Source organism: Lipophrys pholis (genome assembly GCF_963383615.2).
Source record: "Lipophrys pholis genome assembly, chromosome: 14".
NCBI lineage: Eukaryota > Metazoa > Chordata > Actinopteri > Blenniiformes > Blenniidae > Lipophrys > Lipophrys pholis.
The window spans coordinates 17687480-17698294 of record NC_137633.1 but is presented as its reverse complement, the minus strand read 5'-3'; the positions used below and the strand labels follow the sequence as shown (position 1 = coordinate 17698294).

Genomic DNA, 10815 nt, shown 5'->3' with positions numbered 1-10815 from the left:
AAATAGGTACATTATATTAAATGGCTGCTATATTGTTATATATTGGACAAAAGCACGCTTACCTCAGAATTTTCTGTACTTTATCTGGTAACTGAGTACAATTCGAGTAATTAACAGTTTGTTTGTTTGTTTTACAAAAATGTTTTTTTTTCTTCTTGCAAGAAACATTAGATTTGAGCGGCTTTGAACATGAAGTATTCAGTTTACATCAATTGTTCCAGTAGAGGGCGCCATTGTTTCATGTACAAACCCACACTGCATCAGCTGGAGTCAGATGAAGGAAAGCGCATCACTTCCAGACACCAATGATTTTATTTGAAGCACTTAGTTTCGACTGTTGTACATTATATGTTAGTCCACTCCGAATGCCACAAACAGGAAGCTGTCGCCTTGCGTTGCATTTACTGTCACCGTCCACCACAACAGCAGATCCCAAACCACCTAAAAACACCCCCCCACAAAGACACAAAGATACCACATCCGAGCTGTCTGCATCACTTCCACTGCCAACACACACACTTCGTACAAACATTACCTAAGCAAAACTCTGTGCCACTGCAGCAGGTGAAAACACAGAAGAAGGAAATTTAAAGATTAATGTGCACTGAAGCAAGAAAATCATGGCTTTATTGAGAGTTATAGGAGTAAGACTGAACCTGTGAGGGCTGAAACAGGGTCTTAGACCTGGGAAACTTGGATTTAAGTAGTGAAATAACCTGGTGTGTGAGTGCGTCTCTGTGTTTATCTTGCTTTCCAGTTGCATCCGAGCTCGGAATTCCTAACTTGGGGGTGTAACTTCATACTGTAGCAGAGCTATGAGTTGAAAATCTACAACTAATCTAAAACATGTCCCACTGCGTCCCCGTTTGAAACTGAAGCTGTCCTCACAGCATCACCACGTTTCACCCTGAGAAACCGGACTGAGTGGGGTTATTATTTCTGCCCCGCAACACTCAGGATTGCAGGTTCGGAGGCAACTGGAAAGCAACATTACCGATTCTGATCCTAACTATCCCATCAGTTTCAAAAATTTGAGCGCTCTTCGACAAAAACTGCTTCAGGAAAACAAACAAACAAACAAACAAAAAAAAAAAAACCGCTTTTCTTCTCCATGGGATGTTTATTCGATAAGTATAGTCGGACTGAAGAGTCATCTTTGGCAAATGTCCTCATAACTGTTAGACCTGTGAGTATAAGGAAAATAGTTCTGAATCTAAAAAATATACGTTTCATATTTACTTTTTAATCATCTGATTTGTGATACTGTAAAGCTTCATCTTGAAATCATCTAGCAGACAACAAGCTCTTAGCTGCTCATTGAGTTCCCTGGGTTGGCAGGGACTGGAGACGGACACAGTAGCCTGTTTTGACTGATGATAACGGTTTGAGAAACACTCGGCTTCTTCCAGTCAGATTCCCCCTCGATGCAGCTGAATACACTCTGACCCTGTTTGCGCAGAACCTGCGCTGCGTGGCTCGTAAAGCGCACACCAACCGCTTCCACGCAGTTTCCAAATAAAACACTTGTTTCTGTCACCAAAGTCAGTTCGTTAATACGATCTAAATACTATCGCTCCTACTTATAAAAGTGCACCAAACGAAGCACAGAGCACACAAAGTAATCACTTTCATCATGTCATTATCTACAGTCTGATACAAAAAGAAGTTTTCCTCTTAAGGCTGAACCCTGTAGATGCATTAATTCGCCATGCAAATACGCACATTCCATCGGAAGCAGGCAAAGAGACACCGAGATAAAAGCTGACATTGAAGAGTCTGGATAAGTTCCTCTGCTGATGGCAGGTTTTTTTGTTTTTTTTGCTATGCCACGTTTCATTGTGTTACTCTGATTCACACTCACACACACACACACACACACACACACACACACACACACACACACACACACACACACACACACACACACACACACACACACACACACACACACACACACACACACACACACACACACACACACACACACACACACACACACACACTACGTCAGTTTATCAGGCTTCTCGGGCAACGTGAGAACAAAAGGAAACAGAACGCCTTTGGCCTCCAGAGGGGCCTTCAGCGGCTCCTCCACGAAGTAGGCGTTCTCCTCCTCCACTACAAACTGCAGAGTCTGGCTCTTGTTGACGCAGTAGATGCAGTTCCCGATGACGGCGCACCGGAAGGGCAAATGGCTGCCGAGCCTCTGGGACGCGCAGTCGTGCCACATCTTCACGATGGTGTTGTACTTGAAGACGTTGATGCCCTGCTCGCGGTTGACGTCGAAGCGGTAGATGAAGCTCTTGAGCGCCACCATGTCGCTGGACTTCTTCCTGCTGTTGTTGTAGGGACACTCCTGCCACTCGTCCCGCTTGGGGTCGTACTTGAGGAGACGGTAGAAGAGCGAGCCCCCGGAGACGTACAGTTCCCCGCTGCAGGTGGTGGCCTCGTGGGCCACCGCGAAGGCTCCCTTGGGTAAAGGAGCCACCGTCGTCCAGCGGTCCATTCGGGGGTCGTATTTTTCTACCGTGAACAAACACTCGCCTCCGATGGCGTACAGGCAGCCGTCCATAGACACCAGCTTCAGCTGGGCGCGGGCCTGGTTCAGGGGTCTGATTTCAGCCCAGCGATTGGTGATGGGGTTGTAGTAGAAGACCTTTTCTGACACTTTACCTTTTTCTCCATAGGCCTTTATCCCCCCCGCCACAAACAGGTAGTTATACATGGTGCAGATCCCACAGCCTTTAGTGTTTATGTCGTCAGGCATTGCGGTCAAGGCTCTCCAGTCATTCGCGGCTTCATTGAAATGGTAAATCATGTGGTTCTCCTCCAAAGACCCGACTGACAAGGGACTCTGTGGCCGGCTGCCGCAGCGACTCGGCGGTCGACTCCCGACCCGATCGAAAACATCGTTTATTTCCGCGACCATGAGGGTCTTCCTCCCCTCCATTCTCTTCTTCAGGATCAGGTCTCGTTCGGATCCGGTCAAACGGCCGTACACGGCGGGATCTTTGAGGACCTGAAGGAAGTTGTCGCTCATGAAGCCGTAAGCGGTCTCCTTGAGTTCACTCAGCCTCTGCTTCTTAGCGATGGTGAGAATCTCATAACAATTCTCTGCAGTGACTTGCTCAGACATGGAGTCCATGGCCGCCTGAACGGCACAAGGGATCTGTAGGATTTTGGCCCCCGTGATGACGTCGACAACATTGTCCTTGCTGACATTCATCTGAGAAGTGTAAACGTAGTCTACCAGAGTGGACAGAGTCTTGTAACTCATGCCTTTCACTTTTAGGATATCGCGAGACTGCCGCGCTTTGAAGTAATCGCTCTTCTCTGCCAGGACAGACTTGTGAGCGTTGATGGTCTGCCCGCCAACTTCGATGACTAAATCTGGCTCTTTTTGAGGTTGTGTGTTCTGGGCTTCCTTGCTGCCGACTGACCGATCGCCTTCCTCTCTGGCCCGGCTCGGAAAGCATAAGGAGAATTCTGCACCATAAGACACTTTAGCTTTGGCGCCATTGTGGATTCGACCACTTGCACAGTTTTGCTGCATGTTGTGATTGGACAGAGCGGCGTTGGCGCGAGGAAGGACGTCCGGGCTTTCACTGATGCTCGATCGGTTGAGCTGATCATTTCTGGAGGCGTAGGAGCTGTTGCCCTGCTGACGATGGTCGACGTGGTTGTTCTCCATCAGCCTTCCATCTAGCAGGTATTCCTTCTCGAACACTGCGGGAGCGTTGAAGTCTTGGTCATCCTGCAGGATCCCCTGGACGAAACCCGCACATATATTCCTGTTTTTGTCTGCGTGCGTGACGAGGATGGTGTCAGCCTCCACGGTGACAGCTCCTCCTCCCAGCCTGTGGCTCTCGTTCATCTCACGGCGCTCACTGGAGACGGTCCTCGCTGATCATGCTGAGCTAATGGAAAGAACTTCTCAATTCACCTGGAAAAGGGAAACACAAGAAGGGAAACACTGAATCCTGAGGCTGCAGCTGCTTCTGCAGTCTCTGAGAGGCGCCCTTTCTCTATAACAAACATCTTGGGAAGCTTTAAAATGTGAAGACCAAACACTTTGAGCTGCCAGTGATTGTTGTGCCCTTTCTTACGCTGTGGTATTTAATGTGTCATTCTTTCAGGAAGACGTATTAGAGCGAATCTGTCTCAATCTGTGCAGCATGACACGAACAGCAGAAGGAATCCCGACGCGCAGCTTCTTGTGGCTGCAAACTGCCTGACTGACCTACTGCAATAATCACCCAGCCTGTCCTTTATATGTGGTAATCTGGAGACATTCAGAACGCATGCGCAAATAGTGTTGCTTTGATGGTGGAATTAATCTGTGATACAGCCTCGAAAGGGCGATTTAGAATCACATCAAAAACACCCACATCGGTCATGTCAAGCCGAACAGTGCAGAAGCGACGGGAGACGTTTTTTTTTAAGAAGATTTAAAAATCCAAAATGAGGATCAGTGTGTGTGTTAACAGAAAAAATGTGACCTACCTGCGTCTCCTCGCATTGATCAAACAGCTCAGCAGCAGCGGTTTCCCCCTGCCAGTCCCTTTCCACTAAGCTGCGTTACGTAAGGAAGGCGCAGTCCTGATTACGCGTCGATCCAGCGCTCCTCCTGGATGAGTTCACTTCAGTTCTGATGGGTTTTCCCATCCGATCCGAGAGCCACGCGAAGGAGATCTCCTTTCATTCGCTCATGCTCTGAAATCTGCCGGGGATCCGAGCAGCAGCAGGAGGAGGAAGAGGAGGAGGAGGAGGAGGAGGACGACCGAGCAGTCATTCCAGGTCGCACCTCCTCCAGGTCAGCTTCGGAGAGCAGCCGCGCACATTAACCGAGCGCAGATCGGGCTTTTCTGGAGCTGTGGATTTTGTCTCTTTTTCTTTTCTGTAACACTTGACAGGAGTGATGTGGTTATTATGGACCTAAACCACGCCCTCTTCAGTCGGTATTAACCCTACACTCATCCATCTGTTGTGCGCTCTCCTTCACAGAGATGCGACATTCCTTTACGCACCATCCCAGCCGCGGGTACCAGGGAGGGTGGAGGATCAGGGGATTAAAAATACTCGCTATCCCACTCCGCATCCCTGATAACACACACATTCATCCACATCAATCCCCGAGAAAAACAACTTAATCACATAAAACATAGCCCCACATGCGTTAAAGCCTTAAACATTTCACTTTCTGATGCTCTGCAACGGTGAATTAATAGCAGACACTGAGTGAGACTCCTTGGAGGTTTTACATTAAAGTAATACAATTTTAAAATCAATAAATGTTCCATTAGAGCACACCACCTGTTTGTGCCTGCAGGCAGTTTATCACAGTGTCTTCAGTTCTGGCTGCTCTCCATAATAACGCAGTAGTTTATAATTAGCAGGGTTTTACAGGAAAAAAAAAAAAGGTGTAAAACACTCTACAAACATGGATCTGTCTTTGATAGTCATATAACAGTACTCCTGTAACTAAGAGATAAAGCAGAAAAGAACAGAAATCCGAATCATATGGATGTTTTGGAACTTGACATGCATTCAGCTGAAATAATAAAAAGCTTCATATCATCTGATAAAACAAAAAGCCAAACTTCTGTGCTTCGCTTGTGTTTTTAATATTTAAAAATGGGCTTCTCAGCACTGCTACTCTGATGGTCTTGAACGGAACCTTTTTTTTTAATTCGGCTCCATTGCACTTACAATGAATTAACTTCCAAATGTATCTTATTTAAAAGCCTCTACTCATTTATTTTCATCATGATTTCTTTAAAAAAAAAAAAAAAAAAAAATGTAGGGAAAATGCTGCTTTTTGACCTCTGACCCCAAAAGTCTTCCAGCGAGTGCACCCTCCTGAAGCCCTCTGGCGCCCCCTAAGGGAAGGGCACTTTGAAAACCACAGCTTTGTCGAATTCTCCTCAGACGCACCTCCTGAGACGTACTGTCAGTCGTGGTCGCTGCATCACTGCTGGTCAATCTGGCCGTCAACTGGATTTTTAAACTTAACGTACAACGTGATGATTTTGTTGGACGGACTCAATTTGAGTCAAATTCTTGTCCTGAAAAACCAACTGATCGAGTCTCGAACGTGAAAGAAAGCATCTTTAAAATCGTATCCAGTTGCCTTTCGAGGCAAGAACGAACGAGAGCATTAAGGAGATGGTTTAATCATCACAGACAAATCCAAGAAACATTGAAACCACATGAATGATAAACAATAGCTTTGTGATGTGTTGCACATACATGTCTACCAAATTTTCCAGTTATTCATACTGTTGCAATACCAGTTTGCACCACAAGATGATGTATTGAGTATCCACACAGTAGTGTAAGCAGGTTTATGACATTCATCCTTCCAGAATTTCCAAGACTTACTCCTTTGGCCCCTAAAAACATCCGCTGACGCATAATTATTCATTGATATTAGTGGATTGCTAAGACATTAGGCCTCCGTGTTACATGGTGGGGAGTTAAAAAGGCGTTAATCTTTCAAACAGGAAAATAATCAATGTTTCGCTACTTTAGTAATATAAAAAGCAGGTGTGACGGACACACTCTGCGTATCGAGCGTCCACACAGCCTCGCCTCCCCGGGGACGGCGTGTAGTAACAGCTGGACATAAAAATAGACGCGAGTTCCAAGGGGGAGCGTCACTTTCATCCCAGTGACATCTTAGTGTTTAATGTCAAATCTTCTGACAACAGACACTCTCCAAGGACTCGGTGATCCCCCTCCACGGCGACCTCGAGGTCGGAGGGAAAACAAAAGACTTCCAGTAACAGAGCTGTCAAACACAACTGATAACTACGGTCCTTGGTTGATTCAGTGAGACTGAAAGATTCCTGCTCTTTGCTCGTAGTTAATAAATAAAAGCTGGCGCTCAGATATCAGTTAAATATTACCCCGGGTTCAAGTCGACGTCTCAGGAAAAAGAAAGATGTGATCAGATAGTATTTGGGATGAGCCGCGGGTTGCAGCGTGGGAACGGCTCCAACCTGAAATCATCCCGTCCTATTTTTGTTAGAAGCTGATAATACGGTGAAGACGGCGTTGTGCAAGAGCAGTCGGAGTGGGCGTCGCGAGAGAGTCTCGACCCTCTGTGTGCAGCAGCAGAAAGGAAGGAGAAATCCCGGAAGAGCGCTATCAGGCTCAGTTCCTGCGCCCCCCCCACCCACCCACCCCCGGGGGCACATTGCTAGTCCCGGCATGTACCGATGGCTGCACACAATCACAGAGGAGAACAGGGTTTAGGAAGGAGCCAAGAAAAGAGCCACGCTGACCAACTCCTGACGTCTCACATTGCGGGACAGAAATCTTTAGCCACACGTCAGCTCCTTGTTTTTTTTTTTATTGTGTTTGGACATGAAACAGAAGGAAAAACAAAAAAAAGAGTGAGAATAAGTTAGAATTTGTGCTCAAATAAAGGCTGCATGCTTCCAATAAAGTACACAAGTCTGCTTGATAAAAACAAATGTTTATGGATCTGTTAATATACATAAGTACATCGAAAGGGTCACAAAAGTATAACTCTTATTTTTCTCTTTTGTTTTTATATATAAAATATCCTTAAGTGAGAAACAAATACGATTTAGGGAAAGAAAAAAAAAAAGAAAAAGAAAAAAGAAACGCTCCCCCTGCACACAAATCTCTCTTCCCTTTGCAAATAGAAACCTGGCCAGCCAGAGATTCCCATCAGACCTTCTGAAAACATCCCTTTTTCTAAGTGAACAGTGCTGGATAAGCTGGTTCAATGGTGAACTGATGCTCCCCCTCTGACCTCACTTTCCCCGCACACGTAATCCTCAGTCGTCAAAGTTTACTGGACAGATGAGTTCAAGTCCGTCCAGAAGCTGAGAGCTGAGCTCAGCAGACACTTTTACGTAACCGTCTTGAAGGAGGACAGTCCAAGATTTCTTGTCAACACTGATTTAAATACTGCAGTCGCACGATGAGGCACAAAACACAGCAGACAAATGAAATGTGTTAGACGTGTTACGGGAGGCCTGACGGAGGCCTTTCGGTACAGTTTGTCCTTTGACTGGTCTGCGGCTTGTTGTTTTCATCATCCATCGCCGTCGAGGGCTTTTTATGATCCTCTGCTTTTAATGACGACGGCCTCCCGGGAAAACGGTTTGATACAGTTAAGACGTTTAGTCGTTTGAGCTGATCCCCAACACTGGAAACAGAACCACACCTAGGTTTTGTGTGCAGCACCTCGACTTCATCTGAAAAAAGGAAAACGATGAGCTGATGGAGACGTCATAATAAACATTCGTCTATCCTCTTTATAGAACATTCACCAGAGGCAGATCAACACATCAAGGTTTATAAAGCTCTGAAGCAACAGTGTCACCACGTCACTGTGAAGCCCGGTCATCTGGATAAAACTGGAAACACTTTTTATTTATCTATGTTAAGATACGAGGAAAAAAACAAGGAAATATGTGTTTACTGTTTTAACTTCTTTGTTGTACCAATGTGAACCTTTATCATTGTGAAGTCTGATTGTTTCCTTTGAAACTGCCACATTCGTAAGGAACATGCATTTGTGGGATGAGCAGCAGTATGTGGGTTGCGTCCATGAAAACTTGGTCAAGTCGCTTCTGCATTATTTAAATGTATGTTCCTCGTGAATGTGGCACCATTTGGAAATGAAAATATTCAAATTTTACACTGGGAAGCAACTGATTTCCTTATGTGAAGTGAATTTGAAATGCTCTATATAATATTATATATTAAGAGAAATATGAAGTGTAGTCCCTCCTCTGCTTCTGATTGGCTCGTATTTGTGGATCTAATTGTTTTGATGAAAATGAGGCGTTTCCACTAAAAGGTGTAAACGGTCCCTCGATGTGCCCTGTCCTCACACTGCGTACAGTGTGTAACGTACCGGCGTGGCGCTGGTGTCACATGTTGAGTAAAGGGATCTGCCATATCATGATGGTGGACGTGGTGTCCTCGTGCCGGGACTGTTTGGCCTTTTTGTTCACCCTGCGGTGGCCCGAGCCTCCGGACACCACCAGCAGAGAGCCGACGTCCACCTTGCTGGAGCGCCGGCCCCTCCGGTGATGGGCGGGGTCGTGGAGCACGTCGTAGAGGGCGCCGTCCTCGGGCCCGTGCTCCAGGGAGCCCTGGGAGGGGGCCAGGGAGCCGCAGGACGAGGAGGACACGGAGTCCTGCAGGGCCATGCTGGTGCAGCCGGACTCCCCCAGCCACACGCCTCGACCCTGAGGGGGGGAGGTGCCCGACTCCGAGGGGGGCAGGCTGCCTTCTGCCTGCGGTGAGTCCATGGGCTGCAGTGAGGGGGTGGAGGATGGGGGGCCGGGGGGCCGGTTACACACTGCTGCGGCCATGGTGAGGAACTTCACCGCTCCGCTGTGGGCGTGTAATGACACCATGCCACGACCTGGGAACAGGTACAAGCTTTCAGGCAGGACATAAACACTCTGCATACCCCAGGAGATCACGTCTATACAGAAACAGATGTGTAGGAATGTAACAACATGATGTCGTCTGCTTAGAAAGCAGATTAAACATTTCTAAAGCATGGATAGTCAGGTGTGATGAGACCAGTGTTTCTATGATATAAATTGTACTTTCTGACAGGAAATCAAATTTAATGAATGAATTTTAAAAACTGAATTGTATGTACCTGTAGTAAGGATACATTAAATGTACATAATAAGTGTAGAAATGCATAATCTGGAAGGTTATATAAAGAAATATGTGTAACTTTTCACTGTAGAAGCCTTCAGTCGGCTTCTTCCACTTCATATTATCTTTGATTAATCCTCACAGTTTAGAAAAAAAAAAATTTCTATTGCGAAAAAGGAACCACTCCAATTTTAAAGTAGATTTAATTGACTTGTTCTGGTCTGGTCAAGCAAATAGTTTCCAATATATAAGGTAGGGGCATGTGTCATCCCGTCTTAGCGAGGAGGAAATGTCCATCAAATCCATATTTTCAGACATAATGTTAAAAATGACGATTTTTACGAGCTAAATTCTTATTTTCAACCACATATATAATAATGACAGATTTCCAGACATTAATCCTTCTCTCTCCCGCTGCAGTGCTGCTGTTGCCGTTACCTGTTACTTTGGGGATGCCCTGCAGCCGCGGCACCGACAGAGCCACCGTCACTCCCAGGTTGGTGCCAACCAGCAGCAGACCGTGGCAGACCAGCAGACTGCTCACTGACACTCTTTGGTTTCCTGCAGAGAAAAAAAAAATCAAGGAACAACCACCAGTTTAGCTTCGCATGAAATAAAGCCATTTTCTTTTTCTTTTTTTCTTTTTCCTCCAGTGAATCCATTTATTGTTGTCCATAAACAAACACAGCTTGGCAAACAGCCTCCCACACTGACTCCCTGCTGGAAAATTAGAAAAGTTCACAGTTAATGGATCACTTCACAGCGTTTGAATACAGTTTGGCGTGCCGGAGGGAGAGAGAGGGAGGGAGAGAGAGAGAGAGAGAGAGAGAGAGAGCGAGAGAGAGAGAGAGAGAGAGAGAGAGAGAGAGAGGTGTATCCTTTTAGTGTGTGGCAGCGTTTCTGGAGCTATGATGCTCATTTGTCTCCAGGGCAACGTAAAGCGGAGCCTGCATAACAGCAGCTCTTTTCAAGTGTCTGAACAGGGGGAAAAATGTGCCATTACGGTCCGCTTGGAGTCAAACAAACAAACACAAAAGTGTTATGCAATAGAATGAGTGAAGCGTAATGCTGTAGTTACAAACGAGCGAGCCCTGCCTGTATTCACACTGCGACGACAGGACAATCTGACCTGACCTTTTGCTTTCCTCCGTGCTC

At 46.3% G+C, this 10815-nt stretch overlaps 2 protein-coding genes across 2 annotated transcripts in view; both read right to left on the bottom strand.

Moving 5' to 3' along the window:
- Positions 1 to 263: 263 nt before the first annotated feature.
- kbtbd11 (kelch repeat and BTB (POZ) domain containing 11) lies at positions 264 to 5043 on the bottom strand. The gene is made up of 2 exons (XM_080480583.1): positions 4504 to 5043; positions 264 to 3943 (listed from the first exon to the last, which is right to left on the bottom strand). Exon 2 carries the CDS (start codon positions 3872 to 3874, stop codon positions 2003 to 2005), a length of 1872 nt encoding a protein of 623 aa, XP_080336709.1. The 5' UTR covers positions 3875 to 3943; positions 4504 to 5043; the 3' UTR covers positions 264 to 2002.
- Positions 5044 to 7334: 2291 nt separating this feature from the next.
- The window catches only part of arhgef10 (Rho guanine nucleotide exchange factor (GEF) 10), a 62884-nt gene continuing 59403 nt past the window's right edge, over positions 7335 to 10815 (bottom strand). Inside the window, exons 27-29 of the mRNA XM_080480611.1 lie at positions 10099 to 10221; positions 8897 to 9412; positions 7335 to 8231 (exon numbers count right to left, since the gene is read on the bottom strand). Coding sequence (XP_080336737.1) covers positions 8913 to 9412; positions 10099 to 10221 — 623 coding nt within the window. The 3' untranslated portion in view covers positions 7335 to 8231; positions 8897 to 8912. The remainder of the gene's footprint in view (positions 8232 to 8896; positions 9413 to 10098; positions 10222 to 10815) is intronic.

Coding starts and splice junctions, on each gene's coding strand:
- kbtbd11 (XM_080480583.1), bottom strand. CDS start 3,874: ATGAACGAGAGCCACAGGCTGGGAGGAGGAGCTGTCACCGTGGAGGCT.